This window comes from Carassius gibelio, chromosome B13 (assembly GCF_023724105.1).
Source record: "Carassius gibelio isolate Cgi1373 ecotype wild population from Czech Republic chromosome B13, carGib1.2-hapl.c, whole genome shotgun sequence".
In the NCBI taxonomy this organism is placed as follows: Eukaryota; Metazoa; Chordata; class Actinopteri; order Cypriniformes; family Cyprinidae; genus Carassius; species Carassius gibelio.
In genome coordinates, this window is record NC_068408.1 from 19,992,960 (window position 1) to 20,010,517 (window position 17,558).

General features: G+C 34.1%; 2 protein-coding genes across 3 annotated transcripts in view; both read left to right on the top strand.

The window, feature by feature from the left end:
* LOC127970578 (solute carrier family 25 member 16) overlaps positions 1–5,810 on the top strand; it is an 8,403-nt gene extending 2,593 nt beyond the window's left edge. For both annotated transcript variants that reach the window (XM_052573211.1, XM_052573212.1), the window contains exons 3-10: positions 198–290; positions 403–536; positions 1,142–1,205; positions 1,284–1,405; positions 1,481–1,547; positions 1,650–1,812; positions 3,521–3,589; positions 4,319–5,810. In XM_052573211.1, coding sequence (XP_052429171.1) covers positions 198–290; positions 403–536; positions 1,142–1,205; positions 1,284–1,405; positions 1,481–1,547; positions 1,650–1,812; positions 3,521–3,589; positions 4,319–4,475 — 869 coding nt within the window. In that variant the 3' untranslated portion in view covers positions 4,476–5,810. The remainder of the gene's footprint in view (positions 1–197; positions 291–402; positions 537–1,141; positions 1,206–1,283; positions 1,406–1,480; positions 1,548–1,649; positions 1,813–3,520; positions 3,590–4,318) is intronic.
* Positions 5,811–7,109: 1,299 nt separating this feature from the next.
* On the top strand, positions 7,110–17,142 carry LOC127970034 (polyunsaturated fatty acid 5-lipoxygenase). Its single transcript, XM_052572236.1, has 14 exons — positions 7,110–7,365; positions 8,000–8,198; positions 8,288–8,369; positions 9,761–9,883; positions 10,560–10,666; positions 10,988–11,160; positions 11,293–11,439; positions 12,271–12,474; positions 12,592–12,678; positions 14,413–14,591; positions 14,689–14,810; positions 15,781–15,881; positions 15,978–16,148; positions 16,228–17,142. The coding sequence occupies exons 1-14, from the start codon at positions 7,216–7,218 to the stop codon at positions 16,405–16,407; spliced, it is 2,025 nt and encodes a 674-aa protein (XP_052428196.1). The 5' UTR covers positions 7,110–7,215; the 3' UTR covers positions 16,408–17,142.
* Positions 17,143–17,558: the final 416 nt, after the last annotated feature.

The window sequence follows — 17,558 nt, forward strand, 5'->3', positions numbered from 1 at the left end:
CTGCACTACTTTCTAAAACATATTTAAATAGCCCTTTAGATCCATTTTTGGGTGAACAGTTTTTTTTAATGGTCACATGAAATGCAGAGAAACACAAAATATGCAATGTTTTCTAAAAAAATGTTTTATTATGATTGCTTTCATTTAAAAAAAATATTTCCTGATCAAATACGAATCTGTTTTTATTGTATTTTAAGGAGTTGCTGGATGCTGTGCCAAGTCCACCATAGCGCCTCTTGACAGAGTGAAAATTTTACTACAAGCTCAAAATCCTCATTACAAACACCTTGGTAAGTTAAATCCAAAATGTTTCCGATAAACAGATATTTCTGTGCATCTTGATTTGACAAAGAACTATGCACCAAACGGTTGAACACGATGCTATCTTTTGTGTTGTTTCAGGAGTGTTCGCCACAATTAAGGCAGTGCCAAAAAAAGAGGGTTTCCTTGGACTATACAAGGGAAATGGAGCCATGATGCTCAGGATTTTCCCATATGGAGCCATTCAGTTTATGGCTTTTGATAGCTACAGAAAGGTTACTTTTGTTTCATAGTCATTATGTACTAATGCCAGTCTTGGGGAATAACAAACCAAACAAAGTGACGTTCCTAACATAATTATATTTTTAGTAGTGTGACAGTTGTTCAGAATATCATAGCTCTCCCAGTAGTAATACTGCGGTTTTTGTCACATTTATTCCACAAGCAGCCATAAAAATAGGCAATAATCAAACACAATCTCATAAACTGTCCTCTCAAGTAAAGCACTAATTCGATTAATTTTAAAGATTTAGTTAATTCATGAGTGATCCAGTTTTTTTAGTAATTGTATTCTATTCATGTACAGTACATATCTGTACAAATGAATTTGTTCTTAATGAGTAATGAGTAAAATCAGTTACTTTATCTGATGGTTATATATTTATAATGACTAGTGTATATATGGTCACTTTAAACCACTTCAGCTTCCTCAGTTAACCACTTTTTGTCAGTACTTAACTTTTCTTTTTTTTCAGTACCTTGTTGCAGTTTTAGTGGAGCTTCCCTAAGTTTAATTTAAACAATAAAAAGTTTTGTACTAATGCCATTTTGTACTAAACTGTGTTTAGATGTTTTTATGCTGTTTCTGCTGTACTTTCAGTTCCTTAACAAACGACTTGGATTATCTGTGCATATTCATCGGCTCATGGCAGGATCTATGGCAGGTTGGTGATTGTTTTCCATGATCTTTGTAACTTCATGATGGGCATTATGTCTTTATCTGCATTGCACTCTTTCTGTAGGGATGACTGCAGTTATTTGCACCTATCCACTCGATGTTATCCGAGCACGCTTGGCGTTTCAAGTGACAGGACATCATCGCTACACTGGCATACGAAACGCCTTTCAGACCATTTACCTTAAGGTATGAAGACAGGAAAGAAGTTTAAATGAGAACCTTTCTGTGCTTCAGATTTGCATGAGTGTTTTATCTTTAAAGGAAGGAGGTATCTCTGGATTCTACCATGGTCTGACCCCAACAATCATTGGCATGGCTCCATATGCAGGTTATTTTCTTGTTTATTTAATGTAAATTATACAATACAGTGTGCAAAACTGAAAACCACTTTAGCTTACGTCCTCATGTCACTGTTTTCTCTCTGTTTCAGGCTTTTCCTTTTTTACATTCGGTACATTGAAGACTCTGGGACTCACTCACTTCCCAGAGCTCCTAGGCAAGCCGTCTCTTGACAACCCTGATGTTCTCGTGCTGAAGACTCACGTCAATCTGATGTGTGGTGGAGTTGCTGGGGCAATTGCTCAGACTATATCGTATGTGTCTTTTTTTTTTTTTTTAATCCCTTGTTTATTAGGTATTGTTTATAGTACAACCGTTATTTAGAGAGTTAAGTTTTTGCTGAGGTCGGCACTGGTGACTAGGCCTATGTATTTACATGTTATAACTTAAAAATGTGCATGTAATGGCTTTTTTCTTGATTGTTTTGCGATCACATCTTTTATTATGTAAGCGTATTAAACTGATACGTTGCGCAACAAAGTTTTAGTGTGAAAAAAATAGTTTCAAACACTTGCTAGATGCAGCTCAGAGAGAGCGACAGATAGAGAGAGATCAAAATGACAGATGTTAAAAGTGAAAGTGCAGAAAAGCAGCGTCTATTTCTTGCACAACTTTATTTTTAACAGCTGTCAGCTGTGTGGATATTGGCAATATTGTTAAAAATACTCATTTATAATCATTAATAATATGGCTTCTTCTTAACAAGATCTTAGTCTATGCTGTCTTCTGTTAATGCGTGGACTTTTTGTCCAGTAATCGCAAAAAGCTTTGTGCTTTGTTATTTTTTAATAAACAAAGTATCAGCTTTAAAATTATTCCAAATTCATAACGAAATACAAACAACAAATAAAGTTTTGGCGCTCTTTAATGCTGCAGGCACCATCGTTATAGCGCCTCAGTTCAAACAGCAAGTGACCCATTTAATCTTTCTCTTTACTACTATAGTACATAATGAACATGAATTAACATCAAAAGGTAGGCTATTTTATAAGAGAACCTACATGACAACTTACTGAAATGTTGCATCTAAAAGCTCATTCAGTGTTTCAAATGGCAGAAAACATGTAAAGCTTGTAAACTTATATTCCAGTTATTATTATATTTCAGAATAGCCAATTGGTGTCAACAGGCTCATCAGTAAGCTAGAAAAATAACTATAAAGAGGAGCATTTTGCTATATTTATGTGCTATTGCATTTTAATATTTTTATCTGTTGTCTACATGATTCAACTCATCCTTTTAAAATTGCATTTTACTAATTAAGAAAAACAGACTGAAAGTGTGAAAGACATACACTCTTAAAATGAAGGTGATTAAAAGGTTCTTCACAGAACCATATTGGTTCCACATAGAGCCATTCAAAGGTTCTTTAAAGAACCATTTCGTTCTCAACTTTTTATAATCTGAAGAACCTTTTGCCACAAAATAACCTTTTGTGAAATGTAACGGTTCTTCAGGTGTTACAGGTTCTTTATGAAACCATTTTGACAAAAAGGTTCCTCTATGGCGTCATGAAGCTGCTTTATTTTTAAGAGTATGACAACATTTACAGGATGCATTGAGGAGGAGCCCAAACTAAACTCAGTGGCCTATTGATGCTTAAGATCCATGATATTGGTACAGATTCTGTGTAACAATGTGTGACCGTATATTTTAAATTGGAAAAGACATTTAGTTCCCACTTTAAGTGAGTCATAGCTCCCAGGTCATCTACAAGATGGATTAAAATGCTGATAAAGTCAAGAAAAGATAAGACATAAACACATGACAATATGTTTTAAATGAAAAAAATAAAACACGTTTATTCTGTGGCACCTAATAAAAATAATTTTGGCTCCTATGTTTTTTTCTTATGGGAGCTAATGGCTTCTTACTCGATTTTTTTGTTTTTGTTTGGAGCCCTGAAGATTTATTTGTGTTACTGTACATACATACTACATTCCTTCTAATATTTCTGCACAGATACCCACTAGATGTTGCCCGGAGGAGGATGCAGTTAGGTGCGTCACTCCCTGATTTTGACAAATGTTGGTGAGTATTATATAATTTGGATGATTTTAAGTCTTTGTTTCCTCAATTATTTACACAGGTGGATTAAAATGTAAATTATAAAAAAAAGATACTGCTTTATTAAAATCTAACCGATAATTATTTTTATATTCTCTCTCTCTCTCTCTCTATCTCTCTCTCTGTGTCTCTCTCTCTCTATATATATATATATATACACACACACACACACATAAACTAAATGTCAAAAGTTTGGAATAATAATTTAAATAAAAAAATACAGTAAAAACAATAATATTGAGAGATTGTTTTACATTTAAAAATAACCGTTTTGTATTTTTAAACATAATTTATTGCTTTGAGGCAAAGCTGAATTTTCAGTAGTAGTTATTTCAGAAATCTGCTGATTTGCTGCTCAGGAAACATTTAGAAACATTTTCATGTTGAAATCAGTTGTGCTGCTTAATGTGTTTCTGGAAACCTTGATACATTTTTTACCTGCAAGGATTCATTAAATTGACAAGTAACAGTAAAATCAACAAAATATTTTTTAATAAACACTCTTTTTAACACTTATTAAAGAATGCAGAAAAAAATAAGTTTCTACAATATAAATTACATTATTACACAGCAAAAACATTTTTTTTAACATTGGTACTAATATATATACTGTATGTATAACAGATCTCCTCACAGAGTTTTGTCTGTGATGACTAATATGTTTTCTAATTTTCTAATTTTATTTTTGAGCAGCAGCCTCAGAAAAACTCTCAAGCATGTGTACACCCAGTATGGGATCAGGAAAGGACTGTATCGCGGCCTGTCCCTCAACTACGTCCGCTGTATACCGTCGCAAGCTGTTGCCTTCACTACTTATGAGTTCATGAAGCAGGTCCTTCACCTAAACTAGAACAATCAGTGACCTAAGCCTTAAAGGAACGAGTTGAAACGACCCCCGGTGACATCACAGCAGTCCTGTCTTCCATTCCAGAGACCAGTCACGTGAAATCCAGTTCTTACTAAACACCCTCACAAACGGCAAACCTGTGGCTTTGCACAGCCCAGCGACAGTCACTATGGATACAGAGACAAAAGCAACCAACACTGGAAATCCCATGGAAACCTGCATCTGAAACTTGTTTGTAAGAAGCTATCCCATTTCAGATCAAACAATATATTTCACTCATAAAGCAAAATCTGTCAATTATTTTACCTATGCAGACAGTTTCTGTAGGTATATCACGGTGCTTTTGACCTGATTTTTAAGTCAAATACGGAAGTTGATTTTTCTTTGCTAAATTTTATATGTAGCTTTATATCACCTCAAGTGTACATAATGTCTATGCAGTATTAAGTCATGTTCGCATGCTGATGTTCCTGTGACTCAAGTTAAATATCTGATTGATGCCTTACAGTGCAGGTTAATTCACAGTCTTTTGGAAGAAAGCAATCAAATGAGAATCTGTGTGGTGATGTATATATCACATATGTATATGAATCTTAAATTACCGTTAACTGATTTGTAATGGGAACTACACAAGTCCCTTCAATAGAATAGAACAAAATAACAGAATAAACTTTCACCAGGCCAGATTAAAATTATTATTATTTTTTAAAATATATCTATTTGATCTATTGCCTTGTTTTGTTTTGCATTGAATGGAAATGTGCTCTCAAACGGTTGCCTCATTTTCCTTCCTCTTGTAATGACTTGCTTTTTTGTTGTTGCCATGTGGTGGCAGTGTTGCAGTGAATCGAATCCTCTTTAATATCTTTGTAATTGGACTTTTCATGTACATGTTGATCGTTCAGCTGCATGTGTTTCCAAAAATGAAGGGGAACATTTATGTGCATACATTCAATACATACTGATACAGTTTTGTTACTGAGTGAATACACGAGTGGTGAAGGTCATGATTTATTGATCACATTTCAAGTTTATTTGCACTAAATGCCATCAAGCTGAATAACTAGAATGGGAGGATTGTCTTAAACATATCTTTGCTGATTCTTGAGGACTGTGGAGAAAGTTTGTCTTGCTGCTTTGGATAAATCGCCTTTATTTATTTGTTATATTGGTTTAATGAATGGACATTATGTCAGATTGAAATGGTTAATAGGCACTGAACAAATTAACAATGAGAATGTGTTTTTAATTTGTATGTATGCATAGATGATCATTAAAGAAATGTAAATGTTAAACCAATATCTCTGGGAATAAAAATAAAGGTGTTTTTGTCTTGTTCTAGAGTTATCATATAATTAAAATATGATTGATGAATTGCCAGTAAGTATTTGCATGATCCCATTTTACACAATTTGTCATCCAGTGGGATTTCCCTAAAGTTCCCTTGTTTTTATTTGGAAATGCATTTACTATGAACCACCTCCCACATAGCAATTCATTTGCATTTATTTCCTCCTATGTTTGTTAGGTACTGTTGTTTGATAACGCCTTATTTGACTGGAAAATATGTTATAAACAAAACATTGGTCATAGTATATACTGTATGTCTTGCTTATCATGTTACCACGCAAGTCATAAAAAAGTAGAGCTCACTGGCCAGTGTGGATTTTTGGCCTTATATACTCGTATACAAAGGTTATAGTGTCAGTATGGGTTATTTTTTATGTAAAATATTTTTAAATTTTTTTTTTATGCTGAATTCAGCTTTGAATAAGTAATAAATAACATTTTAAAATATACTGAAATAGAAAAGTATTTTTTTCCTAAAATTATAATTCAATTGTAATAATACTGCATTTTTGATCAAACAAATGCAGCCTCAGTGAGAATAAAATCTAAAAAATGTAAACCCACACACACAAATATATATATATATATATATATATATATATATATATATATATATATATATATGTATATATACATATATATGTATGTATATGTATATATATATAAAAGTGCTGTCAAATGATTGCATCCAAAATATAAGCTTTTATTTACATAAAACGTGTGTACTGTGCATATTTATTATGTATATATAAATACATAATAAATATTTTTTTCAGTTTTTGCAAAATATATGTATATATATATATATATATATATATATATATATATATATATATATATATATGTATATATTTTTTTTTTTTTTTTTTTTTTTTTTTTTTTGTTGCAAATTGCAAATTTGGTTGTATTCATCAACAGATTGTGAGTTCGTACACCACAAGGCACATACCACAAGACCTTGCAAACTATCGAGACCAACTAATATTCAATAATAAGCATGAAGCAACCACTCACTCTAAGTAAAACACTTGACAAGGCTTGAATATAAACAAAATCTAAAATATCTGATAAGCAAGCCAGCCGGAGCATCTAAAAAACTGGTTCCTGTACTGTAAAGTGTAGAGTGACTTACTGTAATATACTGACATAAATCAAATTCATGAACTGCAAAATGCCGTTCACACACTTCTTGAAACAAGAAACTAGTTTGAAGCCTACCACAATGCTAATCAAGAGAACATCTATAAATTTCCGTGTAGTATGTGTTAAGTTTGTGGCTTGAGCGAGTCAGTTAGAGGGAGAGGGGGAGAGAGAAGAGGAAATGCAGTCTGCGTGTGACTTTTGAAAAGTCGATTCGAGTTCAGTTGCAGAGCTGATCTCCAGCTTGACGAAAATGCCCAACTACACAGTGACTGTGGCCACAGGCACTCAGTGGTTTGCTGGAACAGACGACTACATTTACATTACCCTGGTGGGATCTGAGGGATGCAGTGAGAGGACCCTCCTGGATAAACCCCTCTATAATGACTTCGAGAGAGGAGCGGTAGGACACTAACAGTCTTTGCCCATGAACGCAACTGTATTAAACCTTTGAGCTCCTTTTGACGAGTGTGATTCGTTGCAAATTATATTTTGAAAATAATAATTTAATTAAATTGCATAAGTGAATTGCCTAATTCTTTGTGAATTCAAATTGTAAATTTTTTTTTAATGCTTAGGCATTCTTTTTTTATGGCTGTTGATTAATTTGAGTCAAAACATGGGGTAATCAACTCATGAGTTATATGTCTTGACTATTGATGAGACAATGCAGTACACTTTTACACTGTAAAAAAAGTTGTAAGAAAAAATATATTATTTTGCAAGAAAATATCATTTCAGTGTGTCACTTGCTGATTCTATTATTTGTGAAATAGCCATTTCCTGAGTGAAAATTATTTCACCATCATTTTTTTTTTTCAGTGTAGAGCACATATTACAGTCTCTTTAATTACTAAAATCAAACCACAGTCCTTGTTCAGTATCTTTGAAGTAGTCACACAGTGTATCTCTAAATAAAAGGAAGTCTAATCACTAAGTGTCAGACGGACAAAAAAAAAAAAAAAAAGATAAAAATCTATGGTCATTTACAGGAAGACAGTCGGCTATGTGTGAATTAACATGAGGTGTAATTAAAGGTGGACTCATATGACATCAGTGTGGGAGAAGACCTGGGTGAAATCCAGCTGGTGAAAATTGAAAAGAAGAAATACTGGGTGCATGATGACTGGTACTGCAAATACATCACGGTGAAGACGCCCTATGGAGATTACATCGAGTTCCCCTGCTTTCGCTGGTTAGTTGATGACAAAGAGGTGATCCTCAGAGATGGAAGGGGTATGTTCTGATTGGCCAGTACATTACGTCCTGTAATAAAGTCCTAAACTTTACCTTAAAATAATGTTTCACTGCTTGCTGTGTTTCAGCTCGATTGCCACAGCATGAAAAGACAGGAGTGGCAAAACAGCACAGGCGCAAAGAACTGGAACAGAGACAGAAGATATACAGGTTTGATGCAATTTTCAGAAAGAGGTTCACTACTGTACATATGTTCTCTAGGAAAAGTGCCTTTCGTGTCATCATAACAAACCATTAACGTTATTTATTTTTTCCATTCTCACAGAGTTACACTTTGATGATTCATATGTACTGTTTACTCTTTACCCTGGTTTAGGAAATTATTCAGTGCTCCCAGGTTTCATATTGTAGCCTTTTGTAAATCCCGGGTTGCCAGTTTCATTGTTTGGATAAATGCTCAGAATGAGACTTATTTATCATCTTGTGTAACTCAGCTTTACTAGCTGCGTTTATAATTCTGACTGTAGCATCCGGTTTTCCTGAATAATCTGTTCTGACAATAACTATAAGAGTAAATCGCTCGTATCACAACAATTAACGTTTTTTTTTTACATCATTGTTTGACGGTTTGATTCTCCTTGAAGCTCTGAAACAAAATAAAGTGCGTCAAAGTTTCTGTTTCTGCAAAGCTCATGAATATTTAATGAGGTAAGCGCTGTACAGTTTATGATTGGTTGTTGCTTAACCCGTCACAGGATTTTATAGACGGTAAACCCGATGTCAAAACGATACTATACACATTTTCAAAATGAAATATATTACACAGAGTTCACTCACAAATTAAACCTCTGTCATCATTTACTCACCCTCATGTCATTCCAAACCTGTATGACTTTTGTTCTTCTGCAGAAAGGCAGAAACGTGATTATTTTACATTATTAATTAGATAAGCATATTTAGATATTTGGAAGAATGCCATGAGGGTGTATAACTGATGACGGACGTTTTATTTGTGAATTTAAAAAAAATACAGTTACCCAGGTTTGAGCTAATCTGAAAAGATGTTAAAAGATAGGCTACAAAAAATACAGTTTCTCTCTCATCATTTACTCAACCTCTTGTGGGTTCCAAACCTCTTTGAGGTTCTCTCTGTATAAGTTTCTCTGCTGAACACAAATAAAGACATTTTGAAGAATGTTGTTAACTAAACAGCTGAATATTTTTGTTTTTTATTCTGTGGAAGTCATACTGTCAACTGTTTGGTTACACACATTCTATCTTCTGTGTTCAACAGAGGAAAGAAACTCATACAGGTTTGGAATGACATCAGGGTACACCAGAGTACACACTTTTTTGAGCGAATTATCCTTTAGGGAACACTAATTATAGGAACAGGAATCTGCATTTGACAAATAACTGATGGGACGGATTCTGAGGCATTTGCCATTGATACCACCACTACCACATCTGACTATACTGCCCAGTAAATCCTGTTTTTAAATGTGGAACCTTTCATTTATTGCATAATAATGACCATATTTGATTAGGGAGTGATATGATAGACTGAATTTTAAAACATGATGATGTGCTTGATGTTAAAGATGGAAGGAGTGGCACCCTGGCTTCCCTATGAGCATAGATGCCAAAGCCCATAGTGAGCTTCCAAGAGACATTCAGTTTGATAGCGAGAAAGGAGTTGACTTTGTGCTCAACTACAGCAAAGCGTAAGTTTCTTTTTGTTTGATGACTATTGCATTTTTAATTTTTGAATGCCGTTTTACTTCTCGGTGCTGTCAGACAGCTGTTATTTCCATAAAGTCTGCTTGGATGTATGCACATTTGCATGTTTCTTTCAGAATCTGTTTGTCTTTTGCATGTACCATCGAGGTCTGAATACAAACATGCGTTGTCTTTGTGGTATTGTACATTTGCAAAGACCTTAAAGAACTGTGATGCCTGTGCTCGTGTAAAAGTGTGACTGTTTTGAGAAATTGCCGATTCGGTAGATTGTGTTATTGATATAAATAGTTTTGAGAACTCAGTGTCATGCATACATGTGTGTAGCACCCATATTTGCAGGCACAGTGAGTTAGATTATCACAACTAGAAAACTTTTTTAATGCATGAGGTCCAGGGGTTGAGTTTAATACAGTATGTGGGGAAAGACTAGTCATTTCAAAGAAAATAGAAGCAATTATGAAATTATGTATAAAGATGTACTTAAGTCCTACTTAATTGTGTACAAAAACACTTTTAAGTTCAAATAATTGCATTTGATATTAATTTTAATATTTTGTTTATTTTCTAATACAATGTGATTAACTGTCCAAAAACATTACTAACACATTTATGTTTCTGTTCTACCTGCCTTGACCTCATTGACTGTGTTTTATTCCTCAGAATTGAAAATCTCTATGTAAACCAGTTCATGCACATGTTCCAGTCCTCATGGGGAGATTTTGCAGACTTTGAGCGTATATTCATGAGAATTAAGAATACAATATCAGGTTTGAACAGCCAGCATATATAACTTTTACAATATCATTACCAACATTGAAGAATTGCACATTACACACTCATCTCACAAACACTCTGTTATAAATCATATATGAGTAATCAGCATTGCATTTTGTTTACTCATATGCCTGTAAAATGTACCCAGTATATTTAGATTAATGTTAAGTTTAACACTGCACTCTTCATAATATTAGTAATAAAAAAACATACCATGTTAATCTGAATTATTTTTACGTTTTTAAAATTTGTTTAAAGAATAAAGATGAATGTGTGTAGTAATGTTAAAATGATTGCTTGTGTCCTTTGCTCAGAGTATGTGATGGAGCACTGGAAGGAAGACTTCATGTTTGGATACCAGTTCTTGAATGGCTGTAATCCCGTGGTCATCAGCAAATGCACAGAAATTCCTGACAAGTTTCCAGTCACACAAAAGATTATCGAGGACAGTCTGGAGAGGGGTCTTACACTGGAAGAAGAGCTCAAGGTATGCAACACACATGCAATTAGTATACTGGCATGTGCAGTATCATTTGCTTGCAGCACATTTTCTTGCGTGTCAATTCAGCATGCAACATTTGGCATGGTTTTAGTACAAATCTGACATCTTGTCTTTCAGGAAGGAAACCTCTTCATTGCTGACTATGAGCTTTTAGATGGTGTAACTCCAAATGCCACGGACCCATGCACCCTTCAGTACTTGGCTGCACCCATCTGTCTGCTTTATAAGAACAGCCAGAACAAAATCATGCCAATCGCCATCCAGGTATCTGAATTAAACACAAAACAAGCACATGTGCTGGAAACATTGATATCAGATACAGCGCGAGAAAATCATTTCTGTTTCTCCATTTTTTTTCTCAATTATCTTGTGAAACTAGAAAAATGTGTGAATAAAGAAAAAAAGCTTTAGTTTAGTAGATGCTTTGTCAAAAGCAATTTAAAACTGAGAATACAAGCAGTTTAACACAGAGGTGACTAAGGTGATCTTTTTTTATATGAAATATATATATACATACACACACACACAGACACAAACAGACATTTTTGGGTCATTAAGATGTTTATGTTTTGAAAGAAGTCTCTTATGCTCACCATGATGCATTTATTTGCTAAAATAAAGTAAAAACAGCAATACTATGAAATATTATTATAATTTATAATGACTCATATTTTCTGTTTTATTAGATGTTAAATCTTTTTATTTAATTTTGTGATGGGAATGCTAAATTCTAAAATAATGGTTTGCTGCTCAAGAAACATTTCTCATAATTATCAATGTTGAAAAACGTTATGCTACTTGTTATTATTTTTGTGGAAACCATGATATGTTTTCATTCAGGATTTTTGATAACTTAGTCCATGTGACCATGCTCTTTTACAAGCTTCACGAAATGTGATTATTTTTGTACAAGGAACAAAGGAAGGAAGTTGTGCAAGGATGTTTTATGTACTGTATGTATATATGAATGTAAGGGAGTCAATGGGATATGAGAAATGGGGAAGTCTCTTACAGTCTGAGAACAATGGCATATATGCCTTTGTATAAAAACGGGCTGAATGAGTTTTGAAAATGATCTCTGTATTATTAACATAGCTGAGTCAGAAACCAGGAGAGGATAATCCCATCTTCATCCCGACTGATGATGAGTACGACTGGCTGCTGGCCAAGATCTGGGTCAGATCTTCAGACTTCCACGTACACCAGACAGTCACACATCTTCTCAGGACACATCTGATATCTGAGGTCTTTGGCATAGCATTGTTCAGACAGCTGCCTGCCGTTCATCCTGTTTTCAAGGTAATCTCTTGGTTTTCTGCATAGAATTAGTTCTATGATATTCGTGTAGAGTAAATAACGTCCATGTCTTAAGTATGGTTGATTACACATTCCAAGAAGCATCCTCTGCTCTTTCAGTTGCTGTTACCTCACATCCGTTTCACCATTGCCATTAACACCAAAGCTCGCGAGCAGCTCATCTGTGAATGTGGACTCTTTGACAAGGTCAGCTTTTCTCTTCCTCTAATAGTTTACTTCCTCCATAGCCACCTATTGTAATCATTGGCGTTCTTCTTCTTCCTCTTTTTTTATCTTCTACTCAAGAAGTCAAAAAGGCAGGCCATAGAGCCGTTTAGTAAAAAGTTGTGAAATCTGAACCATAGAGTGAGGACAGTCTGAACGTTAAATGCTGAACTTTTGGAGTCTCTAATTCAGTCCCTCTGCCACCAGTTGTCCGAATTTCAATGTTATTTTAAAACTAAATTATTTTTCCTGTGACGTCATTTTCCATCATGAACTTTGTTTTCAGAAATTTTTCCAAAAACCTACTTTGTCAAACTACTCCTAGATCTCTTGCTCAGTTTTCACAAAAATTCGGTTCTGAATTCCGAATGAAAAACTTGAAATGTTCTTGAGCTACAGTAATTCTGAGAAGAGCGCACCAAAGTGTGGAATTGAGGCTATATCTCTGAAATGCTCAAGCGTATTAAGACCGAACCTGGTTTGTGTTATGACAACCATAACCTGAGGGTACCTGCACAGTTTTGGCACCTATAGTGATCAGTAGAAAAAAAAAAAAAATTCATATGAGACATAAAAAATTTTCTCGTCCACCATTCCTGGCTGGTGGAATGATCGTCTTTATTTATTCCTTCCCAATCTAGCTTGTACTTATTTGAACAAATGCCTGAAACTTGGTATAACGAACACTTCCTGTGGCTGTGAAGAATCACTTTTTGTATTTCCCAATTGTAAGTTGCTTTGAATAAATACATCTGCAAAATGACTAATTGTAATGTAAATGTACAAATGGGCACTATTACTAATAACTTCTAAACAGTTTGGCCCAAAAGACTGGTTTCTTAAGTTTTGAGCGGCATCCAGAGTTGAAAGATGCCCTGTTTTACCACATTGGTCAAAACACTGATAGATTTAGATTAGTTTTAGTTGGACCATGTAAAGAACATTGATACCAATTATACTGAACTTCATTTCTGACATTTTGCTTTGTTTTCAACTCATTATGACTCCTAGACAGTTGGTCTGATTTTCACCAAATATCACTCGGATTATCTTCAGACTATGTTGGCAAAAAGTTATGAAATTTGTGTTGATAAACAAAACTGCTTGGTTTGGTTTAACCTTTGGTCACTATGAAGATTTTAAATCATGTAAGCACTCTCACTTCCCAAAGCAAAACCGCAAGTGTTTACATAAAAAAAAAAAAAAAACATCTACAAAAAACCCTCACTGCCAGTGATAAAGCTTAGTGAATTTTTTTCAGTGTTGACATTCAGTGTACTTTATCATTAATGACATCAATGTTTTGTGAAGACAACAATATTGAATTGGGCTACTTAAGAGGAATATTGCATGTATACATTATAATATAGCAAGAAAAAGTTAACAAAGAGTATGCAATTGCAGCCAGTTTTTGAACAAATCAATTGAATTAACAAAAGGACTCAAATAGAAAAACTTGTTGTCACTTGTTTTGTTCCTGAATTTTTCAGTCATAACTTGTATGCACGTACTGGTTTACTGATTTAATATGCAAAAGAAGGTCACTGAAAAATCCCCACCACTAATTCACAGACTGACAGTCCGGATGTGGGCAAACACATAGTGATACAAACTTAAATTAAAACTAACTGTTCACTTACCGTAACATTTTATCAAAGTCTTACAACTTATACAGCATTGAGGGGTGTTTGTATCTCAGTGTTGTATCTCTCACAGGCTAATGGGACAGGTGGAGGTGGCCATGTAGAACTGGTCCAGAAGTCCATGAAGACCTTCACATACAGGTCCTTGTGTTTCCCAGAGGCCATAAAAGCACGAGGCATGGACAGCCAGGAGGATCTGCCCTACTACTTCTACAGAGATGATGGCTGCAGCGTCTGGAAGGCAGTGACAAGGTATGTAACAAAATAAAGCATGGACATTTCATTCAGTAAGAATTTAAAAAGTCATAAATGAATTTAGAAACTTGATATTAATTTGATCTCTCCCTAGTTTTGTGACAGATGTAGTGGACATCTATTATGACAAAGATGAGACCGTCCAGCAAGACGAAGAGGTCCAGGCTTTTGTGAAAGATGTTTGCAGCTTTGGAATGCAGGATTGTGACTATTGTGGTAAATATACGCCTAAAACAAACCCCAGAATTGCATAACAAAAAGGAGTGAACTTTAGCATACCTCCTAGTTATTATTATGGGAAGAATCTACTGAAATATGAACTGATTGTAATGTGTGCAGACACTTAATTTCATGTCAATTTCAATTAAATGAAAATGTATCACAGTTTTAATTTATATTAAATGCAATTAGCTGATCTTTAGAGAGCTTTTTGACCCACTTCAGAATTACTTCTGTTGTTTTTGAAATACGGTTAAAGTGTCCTGTCAAATGTACAGACAAGCTTTTATGGTAAACTAAAGTATAGTTTAATTTAATTTCTATTGAAACTTGTATGTCATGTATTTAAATATATTTGTAATTACACATTTGTATTTTGTAATGATGGAGTGGCATGATCGACATGTATTACATTTTAAATATATTAACTTACTGTAATATTGCATAACACTAAAGTAAAAATTATAATCAAGTAGGCTACAATTTAAAATGTAGCCTATTTAAAAAATTTAATTTGACATTATTACAAAGTAACATTTTTGAACGTATATTAAGTGTTTAAAGAAACATACTGTTTCTTTTATTTCAATGATGTGTTTCTGCAAGTACGGTTTTCTAAAAATATAATTTTTAGATTCGAAGTACATTAAAATTGTACATTCAATACAAATAATTTCACATTTTCACAACGGTATGGTTGTTTTATATATATGTAATATATATATTTAGAATAAAAAGAAGTTTGGGATTAAATCATTTACACAAAAAAAATATTTCCATTTCCTTTCCTCGATTTATTCTTCAGCAGGTAGACTAAACCTCAAATCTTAGTTAGAAAATCCTCAACCAATAATTCATTGTAGGGCTACTAGCATTTAATTTCAGGCATTAGTGTGTTCTCATGAATTGTAATGTGTCTGACCTCTGAATGAACCCCATGGTGATGACACATTATCAATATCTGCAGAGTTTCCCAAGAGTTTACAAACCAAGGAGCAGCTGGTGGAGTATCTGACTATCGTCATCTTCACTGCTTCTGCACAACATGCTGCAGTAAACTTTGGACAGGTAACACACTATAATATTTCTGGAATATTTTGTTGTAGAGTAAAATGAACAGTAAAAGTCCTAGGCTAATATCAGTGTTCTGACCCTTTACTCCAGTTTGACTGGTGTTCATGGATCCCGAATTCTCCCCCGACCATGCGGAAGCCTCCTCCTACGAAGAAGGGTGAGGTGGATCTGAAGTACGTAGTGGAGAGTCTGCCTGATCGAGGACGCTCCTGCTGGCATCTGGGGGCCGTGTGGGCCCTCAGTCAGTTTCAAGAAAATGAGGTCATATCTATATGCATACATAAAACCTCAGGTGTGCTGTGTGAGAAATGACATATACTGAAAAGTATGATTTTTGCAGTTGTTCCTAGGTATGTATCCAGATGAACACTTCATTGAGAAACCTGTGAAGGAGGCCATGGTGAAATTCCGCAAGAATCTCGCAGAAGTGGTTAAAGTCATCAAGAGCCGAAATGAGGGAAAGAAGCTGCCTTACTACTATTTTTCTCCAGACAGAATCCCGAACAGTGTGGCTGTCTGATTCTCCAGTCACATAAGACTAGAAGTGCTATGCTAGTAGTAGGAAGTATTTTATCAGAGTTGTTTTATTGTTAAAAATTGGCAAAAGAAACTATTTGAAACATACAAAGTTTATCGCACTCTTAAAAATAAAGTTTCTTTATTGGCATCTGGGGTTCCATGAAGAACCTTTAACATCTACACAATTCCATCGCTTGTTAGGGAACCCTAAATGGTTCTTTACTGTGAAACCACCCCTGTGGAATTTTTATTTTTAAAAGTGCATGTGTAATGTAGAGGTGTTTTTAACAATTCTGTATAATTAACTTTGTAGTAGTAGTAATAATAATAATACAATATGCAATAACAGTTGTAGCCAGAAATTATTTCATGCTTTTTTATTTTCCTAATGTCAACATTTTACTTTACCCACATGTCAAACAAATGTTATTTTTATATTTATTTTATTTTTCAGCAACATTCTTCAAGTTAAAAGTGACACTTCAGCAAGTGTCAGCTTCATTCTTGATTACAAGGGAATCTTCTTTGCTTGTTTTGAAAATGGCAGATTAACAGATTAAAACAGATTGTTATAATTTACTTTTTTTTAGATCGATTATTATTAAATAATTTTGGATAAATCATGAGCAGTAAACTGAGAAACACACAAGCTTTGCAGTGATTGGACAACTTGTCTATTATTTGTGAATAAATGGGCAACTGTTTGCAACACTATTGCAACACATCTTTCATCTCATGTCGCCTCTGGTGGTTTCATTGATTTTTTATTTTTTATTAAAATGATTTATTTCAGTTTGGTTACTGCACATTTTACCTTTTACCTCTAAATCTACACATTTTATAATTTATTATAAACAGGAGGCTATTGTCTGTATTTTAGATATTAAAAGAAAGCACCTTATGCTGGCTGAGAAATTAGATGGACTTTCACTTCTAGAAAATGTATTACATAACTAGTCAACCAACTAACAATCATCTACAGCAATTTCCAGCACGGTTTCTGTGGAAAATAAATATTTATTAATTCAAATTTAGCTTTTCTCGTGAAAAATGTGGACCTTTTTGATTTACAAAATATTTCCAAACTAGGTCATTAATTCTTCTTTTGGTCAAGAGTTTACCTTCATTCGTTCTTGATGCATGTTTTTCCTC

Coding starts and splice junctions, on each gene's coding strand:
- LOC127970034 (XM_052572236.1), top strand. CDS start 7,216: ATGCCCAACTACACAGTGACTGTGGCCACAGGCACTCAGTGGTTTGCT. Junction 14,592..14,688: donor GTCTGGAAGGCAGTGACAAG/GTATGTAACAAA, acceptor ATCTCTCCCTAG/TTTTGTGACAGATGTAGTGG. Junction 16,149..16,227: donor GTCAGTTTCAAGAAAATGAG/GTCATATCTATA, acceptor TGATTTTTGCAG/TTGTTCCTAGGTATGTATCC.